The 24,711-nt window shown below is 40.2% G+C and overlaps 1 protein-coding gene across 7 annotated transcripts in view; it reads left to right on the top strand.

The window, feature by feature from the left end:
- TCF20 (transcription factor 20) overlaps nt 1–24,711 on the top strand; it is a 128,815-nt gene that overhangs the window by 102,382 nt on the left and 1,722 nt on the right. For 6 of the 7 annotated variants that reach the window (XM_063322566.1, XM_063322564.1, XM_063322568.1 and 3 more), the window contains 3 exons: nt 11,781–11,874; nt 18,696–18,745; nt 21,764–21,891. In XM_063322566.1, coding sequence (XP_063178636.1) covers nt 11,781–11,874; nt 18,696–18,745; nt 21,764–21,847 — 228 coding nt within the window. In that variant the 3' untranslated portion in view covers nt 21,848–21,891. The remainder of the gene's footprint in view (nt 1–11,780; nt 11,875–18,695; nt 18,746–21,763; nt 21,892–24,711) is intronic. The other variant, XM_063322570.1, reaches the window with a different exon arrangement.

Below are 24,711 nucleotides of genomic sequence, written 5' to 3'. Positions count from 1 at the left end.
TCTTACTGAGAACTCGCACTTGCTAAGTTTCAGAAAGTTATTGATGATTAAAGGAGACTGTCCAGTGTCATAAAAGACTTCCTACTAAGGGAGGGGAGAAGGGAGGAGGGTGTCCTGGCATGAATCTCTGAAATGGAGACTTTCTCTAAAGGACACTGCTGCTCAATGTGAAACTTAAAAGGGGGACAAAAAAAAAAAAAAAAAGGAGGGGTGTGGATGGGAGGGAAAGGCAACTGCATGTACTTGAGTTCAGGTTTGAGAGCTGTGAGCTTTCAGACTCTGTGCTTGCACTGTCAAAACTTCCCTAAGTGGCCTTTGTCAAGTCAGTTAATTATTCTGTAAAGCAGGCTTTAAAACCACTTATTTTGTGACCATTAAGACAAATTTGTAGGGTGCTTTGAAAATCGAAAGTACAGTATGTGTTTAAATTGTCAGGTGTTCTTAATTAAATTGGGAGATTAGGGAGCTGATACAAGGTTACATGTTTTAGCTGCATAGGTGTAATGGGAGGAAGCTATGTTTAAAGTTTGTTTGTATCATTTAGAGTCAGGACCACAGAAGATAATAAAAATGTTTTGTTATGTGTTTACCTGATGTTAGCTTTCTCTTTTCTTGTAGAAAGTTAAAATGCTGAAGATCCTAACTTGAATGTACTAGTACCAGATGTAAATTCATTATTAGATTTAATCGTTAAGTGTTTTCTGGTGGAATAACTCTTCAGGTTAAACTTAATCAGTAAAATTTCAAGGTTGACACAATGCATAACCAGTGCTTTCCAGAAAACTAACTTTTTTTTTTAGATGCTAATTTTAGGAAATTGTTTAGGTTAGATTAGAAAAATTCCAATACCCACATTATAGGTACATAAAACTATTTTACAGTTTTAATGCAGCCTTAATTCCTATACTTAAATTTAATTATTCCTCCTTTGAAGTGTCACATATTGTCATTGGGGAGAATAAGGATTCTTTAGTGATGCCACATGGTGCTATTTCTCCAAGCAGAAATTTGCAGAGGCAGTTCCTGGGGAAAAGGAGTCTTGAATAGTTACCAATAAATTCAGTTTTCTGGACAAATAGCTTCAAGGGTATTGCCAAAAGAAGAGTTTTCTGTTCTGAGTCTCTGAAGCTGTCTAACAAAGAAGACTTTACTGCTGACTTACGCTTCTGCTTTTGGGCTAGAACCTTCAGAAGATGGAGGAATAAGAAGTGAGAAGAGGGTGTGCCTGTGTAAAACTAATGAAAAACATAACAGAAATGCCTGTATACTTCAATTTCTGCCTCAGATAAAAAAATAATTACATTTCTTTTTGATCTTGCACAGTGACTTATTTCTAGTAGTCTATGGCTTATACCATCCTTTTATCTTCGTATAGATTGATCAAGATTTATAAAAACTGAAGATGTGGCTTGCAAATAGATAATATTATTGCCTTCACCACGATTCAGCAGTGTTCTGAGCCCGAAAGATCTTCATTAGTTTTTTTTCTCTTCAGATCTGGGCAGAACCACACAGCTCCTTAATCCTTAGATGGAGGAAGTTCTTTCCCCAGGAGAACAACACTAAGTCTGTCCTTTAAGGAAACTACTGACACTACCTCAGCGGCTTTGTAATATCCAGCTGGAATGCCATCCGGCCTTGGACTTCTGCTGCTATTTATACTTGCTGCCACTTCTAAACTGCTGCTAGCTCATGCGAAGTTTTCCTGTGCTGTGTGTCTCTGGCAAGCCTGCTGACCCTAGATGTTTTTGAATAAATTCAGTTTAGAATTCATAAAAAGTAGCTATTATTGTAATGGGCAGTTTAAGCAGCACATATATCATTATGGTTTGTAGGTTTTTTCCTGATGATTATTGAATAGTGAAATAACTTAGGTTTTTAGCCAGCAAACATTATTTTACATAGAGCTCCTCTTCTGTATCTGAGGTAATTTCATCAATCTGTGTTACTGATTTGTTTTGTTTTCCTCAACTGTGATTGATTATTTATTCCTGTAGTTCATGACTTTGTATCTTCTTTTCATTTTTTTTTTTTTTAACACTGATGTGTTACTTGACAGCTTATCACTGAAGAGAGATGTACTGACTCACAGACATTGCTCCTTCTGCAAGCGTTGCACCTTTACCTCTTCTTTTGGATTCATTTGACCTGCTGCTGTTGCTCTTCTTCAGCTGCTTTTCCTGGGTTGGTAGCAGCAGCCACCAGTGACCTCAGGAATACTTGTGTACGCTTTGCTACTGCTTATTATAGCTCTGCCGCCAACTACTGCTTCAGCGGCCTTCTGGAGGAGCTGTCGTCTTCTCATCATTCTCTCCTTAACAGTATTAAGTAGTATTTTTATTTGCTGCCCTTTTTCTAGAAAGACAAGTTGTTCATTTTCCAGTAAAATGAGCATTGTACCTTTTTCACCTATCCTTACTGTGCAATAGGAGCAGCTCTTTCAACCTTAATTTAAGAATTGGTATTCTTGAGTAAACATCCATTTGGAATACTGTTAGAAACTATTTTTTTCTAAACTATCATTTTTGCGTACCTGCTTCTTTCACATTCATCTACCAACTTCCTCTTTCCTTATGCCTCAAATGTAAGGTACTTGTCATTATTTTATCTGCCTTCATCCTGCTTCTTTTTCTTCTTTCAGTTTCAAGAACTTATGATCTACTTCCAATCAGTGCATCCCGACAAATTTTATCATTTCCTAATTGAAGCACCTCACTTTCAAAACCCTGCACACTTACCTTTGTTTTCCTTCACACATTTCTTCAAAGCCCTCCTTGTCTGGGATTTCTTCTGAACAATTGGATATGCTTAGCCTGCTGCTGTGATGGACTCTGCCCAACGCTGCTGGCTCAGTCTCACCGTTCCTATTTCATCCCTTTCCATCCACCAATGCTTTGTTCTGTATTACCGAAGTGTCATGCACAGTGGGGCTCTGGTTACGATGAGGGCTTGCACACGTTATTACAAGTAATGACAAATCGTTTATTTCTGTCCAATATTACAAGTCTTTGTGTTGTTTGCGGGAGTGGATTTGTGCTGCACCCTTCTTCCTGCCAGGTTGCATAGGTATTTAATATCTTGTCAAAATCTTTTCTGTTTGCCTTGCTCAAAGGCATTTCCTTATTTTTAAGCCTTTACAAAGGTTTTGTTTCTGTTGAATCCACGGCCTTAATAACATAGTGATTGTGTCCTTAATGAACTAGACTTTTTTTTTTTTCTTTGACATTTTTAGTAAATACTAAGCATCATCCCCTTTTTTTGACTAGAGAAAAACTAGTTCTGTCATGTGGTTTGCCTCTTGAAAAGAAATTCCTGGAGTTTATTGCATTTTCTTGTTTATGTCAGGTTTTTCCTTTTTTTATGTCACTCCAGTCGTTGGTATTCAAAGGCATTGTTTTACAGGGGAGGGATTTTGGTAATTATTTTATCCTAAAACTCATTCCCCTATGGTGGTGGTATCGCTTTGTTTTAAGGAAACTGCTTGCTTTTGTTTTATACTGCGCTTGGTAGACCTTGTGCTAAATAGAAATTCACTATGTATTTGGATATTTCCTGTAATCAGTACCCAAGATGGTCGGGAAAGAAATCTAGTACCAGCAGAAAATCCAACTGGAGTAAATGCTCTCTCTTGCTGACTGTGCTGTTCACACAACTCTGTATGTCCCTATCACATAATCAGTGCTTGAAAATTTGAATTTCTATTTCCTCTTTTAAGTCTGCTCTTCTATCTTTCAGACCTTTTCGTAACTAAATTGCACTTATTGTTGCACGTTTAATTCCCCAAATGAATAGCCAAGATAACATAAACTGCATAATTTTTTTTCTGCTAGACTTGCATGCTTTAGCAAATTCAAATCCCTATACTTGTAAGCGGTTGTCTGAAATGTTTCTCTCATTCGGGGTGGCTCTTTGTCATCAAAGGAAAAAAGATTTACCCATTTCTTGTCTTCTTGGACTTGGTAGTCTGTGTATTATTTTAATATTCCCTTTAAAATACGAAATGGCTACAAAGGCATGTACTTAGCCCACTTAATTTGAAATTAAACATGCTTTTTTTCATTACAATTTAAGGCACTGTTTTGGGTCAGTTTTGCTAAATCTGTTTTAGTTAACCATCATTTTTCTCTTGCAGTATCTGACCTCTATTCTGGTTCACTTATGCTCGTTCCTTATTTCATTTTTTGTTTTTTTTTCTCCTTCCATCGCTTGAGAGGCGGGGAGGGTTCATCCTCCTCCATGATTTTCTCTGCTTTACACCAGTCTCATCTCCTAGAGTATGTTCATGCACATTTAAACCTTTGATCACTTCACCGAGTGAACGAAACACTTAGGCTTGTGTGGAGTCAAGAACATGAATTTATCACTTAGATCAAACTTCAGCCCTTTTATGTAATGTTACAGTTCAGCTTAGCCTTCCTGTTATGGAGGTAAGACTGAAGATTCTTAAAAACTTGTTATCTAACAGTATAATTCCTGTGAGCCTGCATTCTTTTTCATAATCATGGGGCTTTTTTTTATTGTCCATTGTGGAATTTCACAGTCAAATCTGCAAAAGAACTGCCATTCCAGGCGGGTGTGAAAATGTGTTTTGTTGTGGTGTCCTGTCTCCGGCAACGGCCAGGAGCAGTTATCTTCAGAGGCGTGTGGTAAACCAGACAGGCGGAGAGTGCTACTTGTGTGTTTTCTCCCTGCTTTCATCAGTCACAGCTTTAGCGTAGTGTATTTTGGATCACTGTGTTCAACAGACAGTGGCATACGTGTCCTTGATGAATTTAGCTGATCTGGTTTTGAACTCACTTTTGTCCAGTGCAACACTTCAGCAATGAGTTTTATAGTTTAATTATTTGTTGTGTGAAAAAAAGCAGATTTATTTTACATTTAAGCCCGTGATTTGCTTTCCCTACTTGGAAAAGGCTAAGAGTCATCCACTTATGCACGCCGTATTTGATCTTGTAGATCTCAATCCCCCTTCAATTACCTCCTTTGGAAAAGACTTACTCTTTTCTCATATGGAAGCTCTTTATGTTCGTAGTTATTTCTGTGTTCTGTCTGTTGGTTGTTCTTTGTTTTTTGGTTTTTTTTTTCTGATCTGTTGTATTCCTTTATTGATAGGATGACCAGAACCACACACAATATTCAAAATGTCGGGGTTCTACAAGAGTAATACATAATGAAGATTTGGATTCATTACCGATTCTTTTCTTAATAACTTCTTAAGTTGTGTCTGTCTCTCTTTGCAGTTGCAGGGACTGCATAATGTTTCTGTCCAGGATGACTACTAATACCTTCTCATGAGTAGTATAAGCTAATTTAGAGTCTGTCATCATGTATATGCATAGGTGAAAATATTTTCCCTGTGTGCATCACTTTGTACTTAACAACATTAATTTTCATCTCCATTTTGAGATGAGAGATTGTAAGATCTTTTTGCAGCTCTTTACCCTTGATTTGAGATCTGACTACCTTGGATAACTTTGCAGACTGTGCAAGTTTTCACACCTTTTTGTTCACCCCCCTTTTTGAGAGTCTCTGTTAGTGCAGTCGAATAGCTTAAGTGTCTGCAATAGGACCTTAGAAATTTTTGCTGGCAAACTGTTCCTTGTCAAAACTAACCATTTATTTTTGTTCTTGTTACTTTCTCTTTTTCCTTTGAGTTGAGGGAAATAGAATGCTCTGTTCTTTATTTCAAGTGCTTCTGTTGTACTTTAGTCAGTTTTGTATGTATTGAATAAGATTTCCCTTTTTTAAGACGTTTTTCAGTTCTCGTATTTCTTCTGTTTTTTTTTTTCCCATGCCATCCATTTTGAGCTGCAGCTTCCCTTTGTGCTTCAGCAGCCCATGCAGCACTGCAGTTCTGACTTTTTACTGTGTTCTCTAATGCAGCTTTGTTAGTATAGCATCTTCCAGATCATTGATTTGTCTGTTTGCTGAAATCTTAGACTCTAAATTTGTCCTTAGTTTCTTGAATTCAAGATAGCTGCCCAATTTTACTTCAGTGACTATTTTCCTTTATTATTTCTTGATTTGCTTGCTATAGGAGTATGTCATCATTGGCAAGAGATACCTTTTAATAATGCAAGTTTAAAGGATTTTTATCTTTTTAATCGTGGGGTTCATATTTCTGATATTCTGTGCCTGGGTTTTGGAGAATTTAAATTGTTTGACAGGAAATGGAAACTAATAATTCTGTATCCTTCAGTACTGGTTATCTCTAGCCCCAGTCACATAAGCAAATTTTTTCGTTAACCAGTATCTGCACATCAGATTGAACATGCTTTGTTCCTGTTGCTCCTAGCAGAATGTTTTCTGCTTCTGTTTCCTAAAAATGTCTGCCTACCCTCTCTTTTTTTCATCTCAATCCCTTTTTTGCAGCAGTCTTCCAAAATCACTTATTCCTTTCTCCTACAGCAAACAGTACAAATATTTTTTTTTCTTTCCTTGTAGCTTGTTGGAATAAGTTGTCTCTCTGTATCCCGCTTTCCAGGAAAGAGAATGCGGCTGCCTGCTGCTTCTGTTGCCCTTTTGCCTGGATATTAAATCTGAGCCTCTGCCTAGCCTGCCAACTGTTTAATCAGAAATAGTCAGAAGGCCCTCCTTCCTAATATTGCAGCTGACTCTGAAATCCTCATTATCTTACATCTGCATTCGTGCGGTGCAATTATACAGAAGCAATTATTTTCCTAAAAGCTTATAATTTAAACAGACGAAGGAATATGAAAAATGCATATAACACGTAAAGTGAAGACGTGTACCTGTATAATTAATGCCATATATATTTCTTTTTTTGCTTGCTTTTCTTTTTTAGTAACCTTCAGTTGTTGCTTTCCATTTTATTCTGTTTATGCGTTCTTGACACTGGTATGCAAGGAGGGGAAAAACAAGGAGATAACCTAGAAAGCAAAGCAAAGGAAAAGGGAAGGAAACAGAGAGTAAAGGAAAAACTGGTGCTTGGAAGAGAGGAAGTTAGAACAAGGCCTCAGTGTGGGGCGCAGGTGAGCAAAGTGAACGAAGCAACCGATCAGCAAGAAAAGACTCTCTGGATTATAGACAGTAGAAAATACGATATGGTTGCATCTGTTGTGAATGTCCTTGCTTAAACTGCTTTGGTAATTGTTCCGCAAGATAGATAGTGGAGGAATCCTCTGAAAACACCTTGTATTACTGTCAGGTAGAAGCATTTAATTTCTGCTTCTGAGCAACTGTTCCTGCTGCTACCCAGAATATGTTGGAAGGGCGAGTCCAGCAGCTCCCATCCTCCCACCAGCAAAACCCTGTCTGCTGTGGCATTCCAGTACGCCTAGATGAAGACATTCTCTCTGTCAGTGCAGCGCCAAAGAGAATAGTTAAGGTGTGTGTTTTACTTTAGCGGCTTGGGGCACTTCTTTTCACAAGTGTAGGAGCTTGTGCTTGGTTGGGAGGAGGAAGGTAAGTGTCTCTGGACGTGTTCATGTTCTGACACCTACGTGGAGTTGGGTACAAATCTGAGGGAGGCAAAAAATGTACCCCAAAATGACACCCCTATTTATTAAATTGCAGAGGAAAAAAAATCCCAACCAACTTAAAGCAGAAGAAATAAAGATAGTGGATGTTTTAGTATTTTGAATGAAACGGAGCAGCTCTGCTGCCGCTGTGGTAGCTGTCCCCCAACTGTTCACACTTCCAGGTTGGGTGTTACTTCATTTTGGTAGGCAGAGAATGATGAGCTGTAGCGAGGAAGAAATGGGCTGCTAATAGTGTGGAGAGGTAGAGACAATGTATCTGGCTTTAATACTATTGATAATTTAGTTCAAGGGATGGAGTGTCTCTTCTAAATGGCACTTTTCAGTCTCTCCAGCCTATTCTAAGTGAGATATATGTGCCTTGTGGCCAGAGATGAATTGTGGAGATAGGACCTCTGAATCAATCTTCGCTGTGTGGTCTTTTTTTTCCTTCTTCCCCCCCCCCCCCTTTTTTTTTTCTTTTTTAATTCAAGCCAGGAGTTGATTAGATGCCTGGCAATGATTACTATCCATTGGCACCTCCCATTGGGAGCACACTCCAAGTACCAGCCTTCAGCTCTTTCAAGCAGGGGAGGTTAAGCAGGCTGCTTACTGAGCAAAAGGAATTTCTCTTCCCATGAGAGCCTGAGTGCTGTTTCCCTGGCTAAGAATGCTATAATTCCTTTACAAGTGACAAGCAGGCTGCTACCATCTGCTGGTGAACGGCTGCAGGATGGTGGAGTTTGGGTGAAAATTTGCTCATGGACCACAGAGAACGATCAGTGGTCATTAAGCCCAATTCGTATGTTTCCTGTATGAAGTTCTGTGATTTTTATTTTCGTTTTAGAATGTTTTCTAGTTGTAGTGTACATCTCTTATTTTCTTTTTGGTTTGAAACATAAATATATAAGGGTAATGGTTCTGACCAAAGCCACAAAAATTACTGGCAGGGGCTATGCATCTTTTTATCCTTTAAGGCACAGCAGTGATGTCTTGCAAAAGAAGACTGAGACCATCCAGAAATTTTTTTAATCACTTTGTTCTGTCTTGCTAGAAACACCTGGATATATTTGGAAAGTACATGGTGATAGTCTCTTTCAAAGATTAAGTGGTAGACTAGTAAGTTGTTTTAGAACCATACAGCTTTGTAGGGTGTCTGCTTTGTTCAGTCACTGTGGTGTGTCACGAAGGAAGAACTCGAAAGAAAAGAGTAGTTATTGTGTATGTGGTTCCCCCAGCTTCCCCTAAAAGAAGCAGATGGTCGGGGGTCCCAGGAGGTAGAAGAAATGGGGCCATTAGACTGTCAGTGGCTTGTGAAAAGCAGAAGCATCTGCCAGAATGGAGACTTGTTCAGCAGCAGGGGAGCCAGCAGCAGCAGATGATCTCTGCCTTGAGCAGTCAATGGTATTGTAGTCCACTGGGGAATTGCTGTTGTGGGCGTAGCTGCAGGTAACCTTGGTAATAATCTGGTTGGTCTGGCAGATTTAAAAAAAGGGAAATGAAGGCTTGGTGCTCATGCTCTGGCATCTTAACTACCTACTTTTCCTGTCTAATCAGTCCTAACTACAACTGATTTTGAAAGTATTCAGTACCCGTTCTCAGCTGAGCGCTACAGGCACACTTAGAATTCGTCAAAATGCCTGTCATGTTTCTGCTGCAAGTTTCAGAATAGCAAGATGAACCACGCTAGATGCAACAAAGAATAACTTCAAAGACTAAATTAACATTTGGAAAAGTATCAAAAATTTTGGTAGGGGTCATCTTGTTTTCGGTTGTATCACACAGCACACTCTTCTAAGACATGCCTTTTTAGTGTTAAGAAATATTTTACACAGCTGCGGTTTAATCTCTGCTGCTGTAGTTCTTATGCTCTTATTGACTGCTCTGTACAGGACACAGTGTTCCAGGGAAGAATCACCTCTTCTGTTGCAACAGTGTGATGGTACTTCAAAGAAGAGATAAAGTGGGGAGGACAGAATGCCTCTGAGGAACAAAACTAGAAATTAATTTCTGTGTTCAAAAGGAATAGTCAATTTGGGTTCTGTCCTGTTAGAATAATTAATCTCAGACAGCCACATCTAAAAGCGAGAATAAAGCGTACAGGTAGAGAGCTGTGGTTCAGAACTCCTCGAGCTGCGCTTTGTGAATACTTGGCATAGGTGAATCTGGGACTATTGCCAGTACATAATATTCTTCTAGGCTTGACTTCATAACCAGGAAAAGACATTTTCTATACATGAAACCTGGTTTTACTGTCATGAGAGAGTGAATTACATTGCAGTTTGGCTAGAGGTCCATACATTTTGGTGTGCGTTTAAATATTGGTTTAGATTTACTTTTTTTTTTTTTTTCTCCCCCTTTGGAAACTAGCATTCGTGTTCTGACAGGCAAAAATAAGCTGCTTGGGTGTCTCTTTCTAGGCCTCAGGGACGCTTTCCTTACATCATAAATACTACAGTACTTTGTCGTGATACACATTCGCTGCTTAGAAGACAGACACAATTTAATAGGGAGCGCTGAAGATGAGGCTCAGGATGCTTTGGCATAACCGAAAATAGAAGGCAGTATTCAAGACTGCAGTTGTAGATGTCATGAGAACTGACATCTCACAAGCTTTTCTGTTAGTTGCATCTGCTTTGATTTGGAGAGGGCCACCTGGTTTATGGCTGGAGCTAGTTTTGCTTTCATCCTCATTCAATCATTTAAATACAAACTATAGTCATCTCTGCATAGCATAGAATAGTAGGAAGAGAATCACCGTTGTGTAGTCTTAAGTGTTTTTTGAAATATTGTAACCAAAACTGTGTGTACTGTGCAGAGCAAGGGACTTCGCTGTGGCTGTTATCTTTGGCCACTCTATTCTGCAGACCTCTGCTGCCACATGTGTGTTGTTCAGGGATGTGGAGAGGTGTGGCCTAGCTGATGTGGCCTATCTTGGCATATGAGCCTTCCCGTACGATAAAAGAAACCACCATGCTTTTGACCGGTGCCAGCTGCATTGCTGGTTCCAGCACATCTGTTCTGTGTGCTGTACAGGTGTAGCTTGCTGGTAGTGTTAATAGAGCACAAGTAGTTTGACACTAGTTTTTCCAACAGAAAAGGAGTTTTTAGATCACTGTCGTCATCTCTCCGTGTGCAGTCAGTGGCCAAAGGCAACTTCTTATAGCCTAAACTCAAGATGAGTTGTACCAGTTATACGAGGACTTATTGTGGTGTTCGTTGTGTTTATCAGCAAAACCAAAATTCTGGTGTTTCTTAAGTATAACTCAAAAGTTAGTGTAGGTCATCTTTTCTTTTTCTGTCAGTAGTCTATTTGCTTTTTAATTTTTAAGTAGTAGTGGTCTCTTAGGCTGTGTTGGTTTCCGCCTTATTTTGGTTTGTGCCTTATTTTCTTTTTTGCAGGGAAAAATGTCAACCTGTCAGATTTCAGCTTTCATCAGAATGTTAGATTAGTTAATGAAAATCACTTACTGTATACGTTCAAGAAATGAAGTTGCTGTCTGAATGAGATGCATGATAGGCCTGCTTCCTTAGGTCGTTCCTTAAGTCATTCAGGATGAAGTGAATGGATGACTGGCTTTCATCTCTGCACTCACATCTGTCTGATAATATGGTTAAATACATCATTGACCAGTTGAGGTAATAGCATTTAAGAACTGAAAATTTAATGTGGTCATCAGATGAGTCTTACTACTTTGAAAATAAACGTAGGAGCATCTTTCTAGCACTGCAGGCGTTTCTTTTGGAGATAGGCCATTTCTGTGACGGTGAGGTATTTTCCCTCGATGGCATCTTCTCCTAGTAAGTCTTCTTTGATCATCTGTGAAAAAATGTTCAACTTGACTTCATCTCTTGGACTGCTAGTGATAATGAAAATGATGTAACCAAATTACTTTTGTGCTAATGGTATCTTCTAAATCATTCTTTGTCACGTTAATTCTCATTTTAAAACTGCTGTAGACCCGAAGAGCTCTTTTCCTCCAATTTTAACACTGATGTCATTGTCACATACTGAAACATAGGCCAGTGCAACTGATTTGAGAAGGGTTTCAAGTTCTTTCTGAATGTTTGGTTTTAACATTTCATATCACTTGCCTGGTTAGCACAGCTGAAAAGTTTGTTGTTTGAAATGTTGTTGCCTATTCAAAAGGCCTTTCTTTGTATAGTGTGGAAAGATACAGTCTAACATTGTGATACTCAAGAAATTTGTGCAGGAACGTGGTTGATAAAATTCCCAGAAAAATGAAGATATTTAGAAGGATGATTGCAGTATTCATTGCTATTTCTTGGTTTCCCTTTCAGAAATGTTCCCATTGCCAGGAACCGGGAGCCACCTTAGGCTGCTACAACAAAGGCTGCTCCTTCCGATACCATTACCCATGTGCCATCGATGCAGGTAAGAACAAATGACGTGCTAACTATGTTTCACGCTTAATCAAAATATAGAACACTAAATAATTCCAAGGTACTTTACAAATTTACTCCCTCTGTTTCTCACCTCCTATGAAGATACAGTAATATAAATGGTGAGGAATGATGTCAGATAAACAGTGTACAATAACTTGTACGGACAAGATGGAACTTGTAATGAAAAAGAATCTACCTGAAAGTGCAGAAAAAGCCTGGTTTTGGGGAATTTGGCCGCAATATGAGAGCAGATCGCTATTTCCTTGCAAAAAAATAGAAACCTTTGTTAACAGAAAGTAACCAGAAGGGTGTTTCCTCTTTCAGGGTTACACTCCTCTGGATAGGCATAGTAATGATTTCAAGTGCAAAGTGTTTGTACAATCATCAGTACCACTTGCAGTACAACCTTCCTTCTCCTTCCTTAGAAGCATTTCAGCCAGTCTCTTGAGTAGATCCAATCATTGTTGGGCAAGCTAATGATTTGGGTGGTATTATCTCCAATGATAAGCCTGGGGTTGTGAGTTGGCATTGTACAATAGTGAAAGTTTTTCATGGAAATAAACTTTATTTTTGGGTAAGAAGTGCCAGCTCAGAATGAATAATGTCCTGCCATTTCAGTCCTCTGGTACTCACTTCTATCATGCAAAAGTTAGTCTGATAACACGCAGGTAAGGATTCAGGATTACAACTCTTGACTGGCAAATACTTGCAAGCTTCCTGTTTATTATCCCGATTCCACAGCAGCCCACTTGCTTCACCACCTATTTTATGCTGGTTTTCAAATGTTAGAGTATTTGAAGTAGGTGTGCTCATTTCTGAATGACTGCATTGCAGCTCTCACTGTGAAATCCCACCCTATTGGAGCACCGTGTTTTATTCTAATAGAAATGTTTTCATTAAATTAATATTGCAGTGGAATACTGCTAGTACCACCGTATACATGGAGAATCCTTGATATTACATGAAATAAGGTTTTAAAGAGATACTATTCAGGTTGCAAAAACCACACACTCGAAAAATTGCCAGAAATTAGGGTGTCTGTTAAATTCATAAGAGACCAAAATTAATCTTATAAGATAGTAATTGCCTTTTTAAAGACTGACATCTTTTTCCATAAGGCCCTACCTCAGCCTGCAGGATGAAAGGGTACTCGTTCATGAGCATCTGGTGTCCTCGCTGATTCTGAATTTTATTTACTGCGTATGATTCCATCTCAGTTCTGAAAGTGGAATTGTGCAGTTTTCTGCAATATTCATCTCTGTCATGCCTAAGAGTTTCATGAACATTAACAAACTTTATATTTACAGTAGATTTGAGGGACAGAACCATCAGGTTTGTGTTCATATTGTGTTTAGTAATTTGTTTCTGGTTTGTGACCTGCTCTTTTCAATACCATCAAAAACCAAAAAGAAATTATAGTGAATGTTCCCAATAGTTTGGGGTGCTTAATTTGCATTTTTGTGTTACTAGGTACAGTATGTAGCATTTTCTATGTTCTAAACACAGGTATCGAAATTAAGATAATTGTCCTTTTTCTTCAGATATATCTTCCTCATTAACTCTACTCCACTTCAGCAAACGCGGTAGGATCCTCCAGATGACAAATTTACTGAACAATCATGACTGATTCCCAAGAGAAGCTCTGTGTTAGGCATGGAAGAGGCAGTTTCCTGTACAAAAACTAGTATATAATCATACTATTTAGTCCATATTAAATGTAATATAATACATCTACCATATAATAAGTAGAAGTGGGCTACATTAAATTTGGCTTTTCCTCATATTTGTCTTGACTTAGCAACCTTTGAGGTTTTTTTAGAGTAGCTTTTTGTGTTCAAGTTGCAAGGCTATGCTTACTGCATTTTCTTTTAATTTTCTTCTGAGACATCACGTTGTCATGTGGCCATCTGTCAGAGTGCACCATTCCAAGCTAATTTCCCCCCTTTGAGTAATATGGCAGTATTAAATTGCAAGCCACTTAGTGGGCTAGAGCTTCATGGAGACGGGATACTTTGTGAGTTTCACAAACATTTAAATAATAGCAGAGTAGTGGTATATTTGGTGAATCTCTGATTTCACTTCAGGAAGAGTATGATTTAGTGAGAACAAAGACTTGACTTTATACACTTTCCTTTCTGTTTCTTTCTTTTAAGTCTGTATGTGTCTGATATGTTCTCCATTCCTTTGGCACTTCACCAGCCACAAGCTCTTCATCCAGTTGGTCTCAGGTTACACTTCTCAAATTTCTTATCCCATTTTTTCTGTAAGACCCAGTTCTCCCTACTCCTTTCCAACTTTTCCTTTGCCCAGTTTTCTAACTGTCATTCTGGCTTCCTCCTCTCTGCTCTAACATCACCTCTTCCTCTTCTTTCTTTCTCCTAGCTCTATTTTTCATCTTTGGGCTTCTTACTCCGCTTTGTCACACTTGACCCTGCTAGTCTCCATTTGTTCTTGTATATTGCCCTTGATCTTCACCTTTCTGCATCTTATCCCACTAATTCTTAGTCTTTTGGCTGAACCAGTCCTTGATTCAGTCTTGGCCACCTCCTGCTGGCACTCATCCTTAATTCCCTGCTCCTAACTTCTACTAGCAGTAGTCTTGTCATCCGGCTAGCCTCCACTCTCTCCAGTTCCAGATTACCTTTCTCAATAACATTTTCACCTCTGCCGCCTTCTGGGCTGGTGCTTCCCATTTTGCAGTTTTGAAACGGTCACCTTCTTTCTTCAGGCTGCTAGAACCTTAGGAGTATCCCCTGACAGCTTCAGTGCTTCTGGGTCTGGTGCTTAAATCTGAGGCCAGAGGTTCGTTTATAGGAAAGACCTGCCCACCCTCAAACAAAAGTATTTTTAGTGGAATTTTCAAAGGACCTAGCAACTAAGATCTAAGAAGCCTCTCCTAAGGATGTGCAGATTGAAATCCCCATTCCTCCTTTCAAAGAGTTACATTTGCAGATTTTGTGGTAAGCTGGCAAAGCGTGTCTTGGCTAAAATTCAGGTCCTAGTGAAAATCAGGGTATATTGGGGCTTCTCAGAGAAAATTTTCTGGGATGTTTAACATGGGCAGAAAAACTTTTTTCCAAGAAAGAGTTTTAAGGAAATTGTTAGGCTGCTTTAGCTGAAGTTTTCAACCAAAACAAATTAAAGAGCCCAGCTTCAAGTAGAATCTCAGTATTCAAAATTTCAGCCTGATGGTATGTATGACAGTAAAAGACCTTGTTTGCAGTTTCTTTTATCTGTGGGTGTAATCAAGCTGTCTTAATCTACAGCCACTCTTCCAATAAATCTGTGTAACAGAAATAAGCAAGCTATATGGAATAGGACTTGATTTTCATTTATGCCTAAACAGAAAATGTAGGCTTCCTTGAGAAGCAAATCAGCATTCTTTTCTCTTTCCTCAGCTTGCTGTCTGCCTGTAAACCTTTTTTTATGGTTATGCAGTGCTGCTGTCTTTCCTGTAGTGAATCGGATGTGGGTATTTCTCAATTTCCTTGAGCTCTGTGCTAGTTTCATTTGAAGATGACCATCCTGCTTTGGAGGATGGTGACACCTTTCTTTATTGAGGATCTGGGACAGATCCGTTCTGAACCCTCATAAGTTTATGCTGACATTTATAAGGGTTCTCAGGCTTTTGGAATACTGTGTATGATTGGTATTGTATCTTAAAAAAAGAATGTATCAGGAAACACTTGCTGGAGTGGTTTTTTTTCGGGTATGTAGAGTCCTAAACACTTGGTGCGTGACTGAGTTACTGTAGCATCCCTGAAGCGACCATGCCTTAGCTGAGACAAAGTATGCGCACCATACTCCTAGGCAGTTGCACTGTGAGCGTGTTTTTACCATTGCATTGGTGTGGATTAGAAGTTAGTACCCTGCCAGTTACTGTGCCTCATTTGAAAGGCAGTACTTTTTTTTTTGTTTGGTTTTTTTTTGTTTTTGTAAAGGTCTGTAGGGTGAAATATTACTGACTTCAGTAACTTGCAGCACTGAAGGTTGTCCCTGCCGTGCGACCTGGGCTCTGGCTTCTGCACCAATGGTTGGCTTCCAATCTCACCCTGGTGAGGAGCCAGGTTTTGCACCGCTGTTGCTAATTGGCTGCTATGCAAGGCATGTGGCTTTGTAAGCTGCCAGTTTGTACATATGGATGGTTTTATAGAGCCTAATTCAGCCTTCCTTTTAATCTCTTTTCATACAAAGTAATCTTTGGCAATACAGGATGCAAGAGAGCTGAACTCCTCCTAGCTATTTGCATAAAAATCACGATCAGTAGTGCCACTTAAGTAATTTTTATATGGAAATGACTGTGGTTAACATTGTCTGTGTTTGGCTTTAGTCTGTCCAAATTTATGAAAAGCCTCTGATGTCTCAAGATAAGTTAGTCTTAGGGACGTCTCCATGGAAACAGGATCTTTGTTTTCTGAAATTTTGTATCCTCTCCCTCTGCTTGTTCCCCCCACCTGGAGTCAGATCCCGATTGTTGCAGCACACTTGTCCCCACAACATGTCGTAGGCAGTTTCACATACAAAAAATTTTTTACTGCAAATGAGGAAAAGACTAGCAGCAAAATAAAATGAATTTTCAGAGAACAGAAATCCTGTGTCTTCACAAGTATCGTTAAAGATGAGTAACAAGCAGAACACAGAGGGTGAGACAAAGCGTGAAGCTTACAGAAGAATAATTGCTCCTATTAAAAATGTTTTAGGTTTTCCTTGACTTCTTTATGGAGAAAAATCTGCACAAACAAGGACGAGGCTTGGTTCTTTTTCTCTTTCTGCCACAATGAACTGATCATAGCTATATGTCTGGTGACTTCATGATGAATTGTAATCTGTGATATAAAATAGTTGGAACTGCTAAGTGAAATCCAGGCCAGCTTTGTAATGATGAACAAGTTTTGCCTTATTGGTATTCAGCTGATTTTCTACAGCGAGCTGATGAAATTTTTCATAGTTGTCCCTTAAGAGAAACAAAAAAAAAATTGCTATTAATTGGATCTGCTATTAGTATTTGCAACGAAAATGCCAACCCTAGTAAGAAATTGAGCTCCACATGCAGATCAGGTGTGAGGTATGAGGTTTCTGACAATTCTTCTGATCCTTGTATGATCTTCCTTTCTCATGTAAGAGCTAGAGAAGCGCATTCATTACCAATTTGGGTTTCCAAGAAAGAAGTCGTCTCCATCCTGTTCTAACATACTGTGTATGTTTTTGATGATTGCTGTGTATATTTTTGATGATTGCTGTATTATGCAGTGATAATTCATGCTGTAGTCTAAATGTACAATTCCTGCCCTTATAGTGAGGCAACACTTTATTTATTTCCTGTTATTTGCTAATACCGCATTTGAAATTGCTATCTGTGGCAGGATTAAGGGTTTCACTCCCCTTTGCTAAAATCTCTCGAGTAACTTAGCCTATTGCATGCTGTTTCCCTTTGATTCAGGCCAGAGGCATTCATGTTGAAACATAAGCGTTTCATAGCAGAGGGATGCTCTGCCAAAGCTTGGGTGTCTAGAAAGCTTTTCCCTCAAGCTTTAGTTGCAGTCTCCTGCTGTCTGCTAAACTCTTCCAGCAGATTGAAACAGCAGGTAGCGCTGGTTATGCTACATACTTAAGAGCGTTTTAAATTAGCACATTTTATTTACCATTGTGCTTCTTTACTTGCTAGCTATTGGAGTAGGTTGGAGCAGACAGGAGGTCATAAGCACCTTGCTGAATTCTCGCGGTGTCGGTCACACTGAGGGTGGTGACGGTGCTCGGACCTGCTGAGGTGGTGATGGTGCTCGGTCAGCCTGCCTTCGGTGCATGAGGCAATTGGAAAGAACAAACTCAGAAGTTTGGTCAGGTTGAGAGGTGGCCCTGCAGTTCAGGGTGCCCAGGGGAGAGGCAGCTGAATTCCCTCAGGAGAGTAGCTGCTTTTTCACTTGGTGTGAGGGTGAAATACAGGGTGTCTGGAAGGCACAGAGCCGGCCAGTGGTGCTCCTGGTGTGGGCATAGCACTGAATTTCCTGGAGCTGTTGACTCAGCATCCCTTAGCGGCATCATCTGGGAGGGAGAGTGAGAGGGAAGCAACACTTAGACTGGCAGTGCCACTAAAGAAATGCTCTCCAAACAATAGTACTGTTTAATTTTGTTCCTAAATAAGCACTTCTACATAGGTGCCCTACTTTCCATAATAGGTTTAAATCATTAATTAAACTATTTCTTAGATCATAGAAGCTTCACATATACGAGTCATGGAAGCAGATCCAAGAGCAACATGAGTGACCTGACTGCCATAGTGTCAAAGTGTAAACTGATCACCAGGATTTGGGATTGCAAATAAACTGTCATATACACTCATACCTAAAGACACACACCCCTTCTGCCCCTGATGTTGGCAGGGCCTTGGGGTAAGGATGAAAGGCAACGATTTTCCTATGAAGTATAAAGCAGGGATCGTCTGTTCAGATTGGATGAATGCATTTGTCTTCCTTGTGCTGTAACAAGGAAGGCTGGAATAGCTGAAGGGGGTTCGGGTGCAGGATTTGTAGACCTGGTGTTGTGATTCTTACTGTATACAGAGGATCGGGGAGACTGGGGATGTGCTTGGGCTTGGCTTGTTAATCCAGGTGACATTGTCACTTGGGGCGTTTAGTAATTTCATTTGCTAAAACTTTTGGGGGTGGAAGGGATGAACCTGCTAATAAGATAGTATTCCTATAAGAGATCTTTGAATGGAAAATATACCTGTGAGGCAAGATTAACACGTGATGTATTATTGAAGTTGGTTTTTATTTAAAAAAGTAATGAATTGCTGTCTTCTCCTCCTAGATTGTTTACTAAACGAAGAGAATTTCTCAGTGAGGTGCCCCAAGCACAAGGTAAGAATCCTCTCCTGGATTAGACCTGACTTTTGCTGCCCTCTTCTGGTATCTAAATTTGGATAAGTAATTTTATACCTGGTTAACATCTGCAGTCAGAGATGCTTTTAGATGAATTCTTCGTGTTGTGTGCTTGTGGTGTATTCTGGGGGCAAACATCAACTTGAGAAGAATACAGAGAGTTTAAGAAGATAAATTAAGTTTTTGCCCTATCTGTTCAGTTGTTCTTCAGATCCTTGATGACTCTTTAGAAAGCCCACCTTCATTTCCTGACTTCTGTGATAGAATCAGTACTCTGCTCACTGTTTCTGTTTGAGTGCTACATTGAAATTGGCAGTGATTTTTCTCCTTGGATTTACTGAGGATGCAAGGAGGAATTAAAATGGCTCATGGAAAAGTTTCAACCAGTTTTTGGAAACATTTAGCCTACATCATGAACCGGTGTAGTGATGAACCTGAAACACCTTGTTCTAGTTTAGGGTAATAACTAGACTGAGTCCTGCCACTCAGCCTTCAATGAATGTATCTGTTCAGTTGTTCGGTAGATCTTTGACTCTTCAGGAGACCCAATCATCATTTTTAGTTTTTGGTGATGGATTCAGCATGCTGCTTCTGCCTAGGGTTTAGACATCCTTACCAGAATGTCCATGGAGCCTGCAAACACAGTGGTGCGCAGAACTGGACTGCTGTTGCTCTGTCTGTATGGAAAGAGGAGACAAGGGAGAAAATACGTACTCTTTTGTACATATAAGCATTGTTATACAGTGCTGGGAATACTCTTCCCAGCTCATAAGGGAGGATAGGTCTTTGGGAGGCTGTGGATACCAGTCTACCAGTTTTAAATGCTCAAAAGTATCCAGAAAAATGGCTATTCTTGTGGCCAGTTGGATACACGAGGAATTGTGTGAGAGTGTGCGTGGCATGTGCTGGAAAGGAAATTATAATAGGGAAGAATTCTGTAGCTTTCTAGCAGGGATTAGTCTCCATTTAGTCCTTGTCTGCATATCTCTTCTCTGCCTAGAATTAGACTGACATCTGGTGGTCTTTTGTCTTCACAGATTATCTTTAATCTGTCTTTTGTAAACATACAAGAATTAGTCTCATGTTCCTTTCTGGATGTTCTGTCACAATATGATGTATTTATACACACGTATTTAAAATCTGCTGGAAGATTCTGGGGGCATTCAGGCTATTATCCAGAACTGGCCTACTTTTCATCATAAAAGAAAATAAATTATTCCTCACAACTGTGGAATAATGTTGAAAATGTACAGCAAGCTTAAGTTGATGTATTAGTGCTACATGAACCTGCAGATCTTGCCAAACAAAAACGGGAAGGATGAGCTCCCCTTACTGTGGAATGCAGCTATCTAAGTGCCACCCTCTGCCCATCCTTGGGTACGTGACTAAAGAGAATAGGAAGGTGCGTCTTTGAAGCCTGTTTAATTTTTGCTGCCCACTGCCTGAAGTATTACAGGAAACACGGTGTCAAAGCTTTTCATAGCTGGCTTGGGTCATGGCTGCTGTGTGTGAGTACTTGCAATGACGGTGCTCAAACCGTGAAAGGAAACAACCATTTTACAGAATCCAGCCTCCTGGAGAAGATACTGAGCAGGCACATTGGTTTCTAAAGTAATCTTGGGGGGCGAGAGGGAGAAAACTGCCAATGAAGTTGATAAAGGTACTTCATCAGCCAATAAAATTTTGCATTTTATTCAAAACTATCCCACTGCAGATCTTTTTTTGTGTGTTGCGTCGAAAATGGAAATTGAACACCAGCAGCCGTTCTTTGATGCTGAAGTTTGTTGGCTTTTGCTTAGTAAAGATATGAATCATTTATTTCAAGTTAAGCAGAGTTTTATTTGCTTGGCTGTGACTCTGCCCTTCCTTGCCCAGTGGTTTAGTGATCATTACTGGTTTGTTCCAGATCCTTCTGGAGGGCAGACTATAGGATCCCCCTGCTCCTTCCATTGTAGTGGCTGGAAAGGGGAGTTCCAGCCAGTCGCGAGGCAGGAACCAGGAAGGTTGAAAACCATGCCTTTAGAATAACTGGAGAACAAATTGCATCAATTCTTTTGCATGATATGAACGTGAGCAATTGAGAGGAAGAAAGACTTTATAATAGACCATTTAAAACTATGCTTTTACATAACACCAGTTTAACATTAGTAGCTAATTAGTACCTGTCTAATACCTCATTCTTCTGTTCTGTAGTTAATGGGTGGAAGAACTAACTCTATAAATCTGCTAGCAGTATGTAAGTCCCCCAGTATAATGCCTCTTATCCCTTTTCAGTCCATGCCTCGCATCGGTAAATACACCTCATCATAATAAGTGGCTCCTGGAGAGCAAAGGTGCTTCTTGCCTCATTAACTGTGCTTGACACTTCAGGCATAAGCAAGTGAAGTCCAGAGGGACTGGTCCTGCCTTTCCCTGTGCTCCCCAGTGAGCTTTCCCATTTCCTTCTGTCAGCATTGATGCTTCAACCATCCATGTCCTGAATGTGCTACTTTTGCAAAATAGCAGCTTTTATCACAGGGAAAACGCTGTCTGAAAACTAATCATCTTTTGAAGGGTTAGCTTGCTCTCACAAATCCAACTGGCTGTGGGTCTGCATCACAGCAAGTGCTATTGCAGCAGACTGATAAGGATGCCGAGGCACTGAAGAGGATAGAAAGGGGATGGGATACCTCACCTTTTGGTGGCACTGCAGTCTTAGATTGTCTTAAGCCATCTGTGGGGCGACTTTAAGCGATGTTTCTCAGCTTGTTCTACCTTTTTGTGTTAAATTCTGTGTTTCTTAAAATTAACCAGGCTTTCATATCCCAAACTCTTTACTTTTGCGGAATTGCCTGCTTTTGTCACAGGGAAAACTCTGTCTGAAAAATCTATGTCTGGTTCCAATACTGACTTCTTTTTCTCTCTCTCACTTTCTGTATGTTCACTTTCCCTACCCCTGTCTTCTTTTTCTCTCTCATTTTCTTTTTTCCTCCTCCTTTCGGTTTGCTGGTCCGTCAGCCCCTCCTTCCTTGCTCTCTTCCCTCCTTGCAGAACAAGATGGTGAAAGGCAGCCTCAGCACAGAGCAGTCGGAGCGGGGGTGAGGGGGGAAGTGTACTCCTGGGAATGGAAATAAAAGCAAGCACAGGTGAGTTGGGGAGAGTTCCCAGTTTCCACCTGCCGACTTCTGTGGCTCCTTACCTCCAGTGCCTTCCCCATTTCTGTGAGAAATCAAGGTGCTCTGGTGTACATTCGGAAAATTTGCAATAACTGTTTCATGGTTTGTTTGGTTGTTTTTTTTTCCCTGCTGCCACTCGGTTCAGGCTAGTGACTTCAGTTTTTTTTATATTTCCGCAGCAATTCCTTGTGTGTAGTGGTGAGAGGCAAAGCTTGTTAGCTGTTACAACTGCCTGATTACTCTCCCAGCTAAACTAGTGACGGAAATCTCCTCTCATATTGCCATCATCATGTCCATAAGGATCTGAAAGTTTTTTTCCATAAGTTTCAGAATAATAGTAAGCTTCCAAATAAATTTTTGTATGTAAGTAAGAATTAATAATATTAATGAGTTCAAGATTGTTGTAATCTTGATTCCCCTTTTTTCCCCTTTTTGGAAATGTAAACACAGTCTCATTAGGAGCCCATTACATTCCTTTCAGACCAGCATTTTCCTCTGTTTTGCAAACAGGCATGGGTGATAGAAGGGGTGGAACTATATCCACAAGTGGCCACAAAAGTTTGTAATGTTTACTCCGGTTGCTCTGAATCCAGGGTGGGCTGTAGTTGCTGTAAGTCAGCGTAAGCAAGCAGCGCTGGGGAAAGCAGCAGTTGTGCTCTTGTGCCTTGGTGGGGAATTTGATTTGTCTGAAACTGTATTTTGTCATGATAGCATCTAAGTTGTGTCATTTTCCTAATCTGATTTACTGTCTGGCTGGGCAGATACCCTGGCACAAGGAGGGAATAGCACAGAGGTGGGAGTTAGCGCCCAGGGAATGCGATGGGGTTGGGATATATTTCCTTTCCACCAAGTACATTGCCGTTCAGTGGCAACAGGGACGTCTAAATGAAATGTGTTTGGTTTCAAATTAATACTTACTGGCACCCTTCCCCATAAACTGCAGCCCAAGAAGGTCTCTTGCCTTCATTTCCCTGCTCAGTTGCATTTCTTACTCAAGCTACTTGCTTCTCTTTCTTGAAATCATGCAGGTGAAGTTGCTCTTTCGTGTCTGTTCTCTGAGCTGATTATAACAATCCCCCCCTTACTGTCATTCCCTTGCTTCCCAGGCACCTCCCTTACCTTAAAATCTTACCTGTTTCTCAAGTTAAGTAATTGTGAAGTGCTTTTAATGGTGTTTTCTGTGAAGGATGAGATACTAATCGCACAATTCCCTTTTTTAGTGCAGTAGCAGAAGACAGGTAGTGTTTCATATAAACACTTTGTAGACTGACTGCTGACTTGGTTTAGCTCTGCTGTGTTCTGTGACTTTTTTTTTCATTTTTAACAGCATTCTTTCTTGGCTTTGGAGTGTTGTTAAAACAGTTACTACACAAACAGTTCATTATTTGGGTAACTTTGTCCTTCCGTGGTAAAGGTCATTGGGATTCTTCTAAGCTTTTCTCTTTTTCTTAAAGTGTAAAATGCAATATAACTCATAATGTTAAAACAGGGTGATAGTCTCACAGACAGGGCTTCTGTTACAACTGTTTAACACTAGAGAAGTCTTCTCAGTGATGATTTTTTGGGCCGTTTCTTTAAGGTGCTGGTGAACATTACTGTGTCCCAGAGACCTTTACACAGCTTTGTTTCCTGCATTATTGTCCAGTGCTAACTCTTTTTTTGTATATCCTAGGAATGTATTGGCTTAAGACCTTGCAGGCTGTGGAATCTCTGCACCATGTTCACTGTGTGCTCTAGATATCTCTCTAACGCATCATTTCTTTCCAAATCCGCTTCTGTCTCAAGCAGTTCTTAGAAGGTCCTATTTAGCCTCCCCCTTTGGTTTCTGAGAATGTCTTAAAGATGAAGTTCTCCAACGTGACCTTGAATCCTAAAATAAAACCCATGCAAATCCAAAAGATCCAATTATTTAAAAAAAAAAAAAAAAAAAAAAAAAAAAAAAGCAAAACCCAAACTGCTGTGTTATTGGGATAATTAAAGAAGTTTAGAGGAATTCCATAGCAGTGCTGGTAGTACAGGAGCTGCCCTTCTGCTGGCCTTAGTGTAAGATAGAACAGGCACTCGGCTGTTGGATTATTGGGCTGGTTTAGTCCTGGTTCACTCCTGGGCCCAGCAAGTTAAGAAAAACCCTGTGTGTTGGATAACGTCCAGGCAAGTCAGTGTATTCTGTCTCTGTTGCTTCTCTCTCCCTGAGCCAGTTGCCTCTAGAACATTTGGATCGAATCCAGATCTGGAGAGTGACTGCGGGAGTGAGTCTGGTGCTCTGGATCTTGTCCAGGAATAGGGAAGGACTCTCTCTGTGTGGTGAGCCTGTTTCCTCCCTGAGCCAGTGCCTAATGCTCTGGACCGATTCCAGGCATGGGCAAGCTGCAGTTGTACAGGAGCCAGAGACAGCAACACGGCCTCGACGCTCCTTCAGCAAGGGCTCACAGTTGCACAGTAATGAATACCACAGAGGTCAGCTGCCTGAACTCTCTAGGAACCTCCCTCCTTTCCCCTTCAGCTGTAGTTCCGTGGCTTACCCGTCTGTTTTTCATACGTGCTCGCCTGACTCTCTTCGCTCTCAGCCTGGCACCCCTGTATGAGGGGAAATTTGCAGCCAAGAGGTAGGCTTGCTGGGATGTAATCTAATTGGTGTGCTGATAATCGGAACAGCATTGACTTCTGTATCACACCTAGTTAGGGTTCCTGGAGTTTAATTGCCAGCTATGAATGAACATGGGTGTTCCTTCGTTCCCAGGCGTACCTCTAATGCCGTTAACTGTTTTCCATATGCGTCGCTTATGTTGA

The sequence above is a fragment of the Chroicocephalus ridibundus genome, chromosome 1 (genome assembly GCF_963924245.1).
Source record: "Chroicocephalus ridibundus chromosome 1, bChrRid1.1, whole genome shotgun sequence".
Classification (NCBI taxonomy): Eukaryota; Metazoa; Chordata; class Aves; order Charadriiformes; family Laridae; genus Chroicocephalus; species Chroicocephalus ridibundus.
Note: the sequence above shows the minus strand (reverse complement) of the source record. Positions and strands in the feature narration are given on the sequence as shown.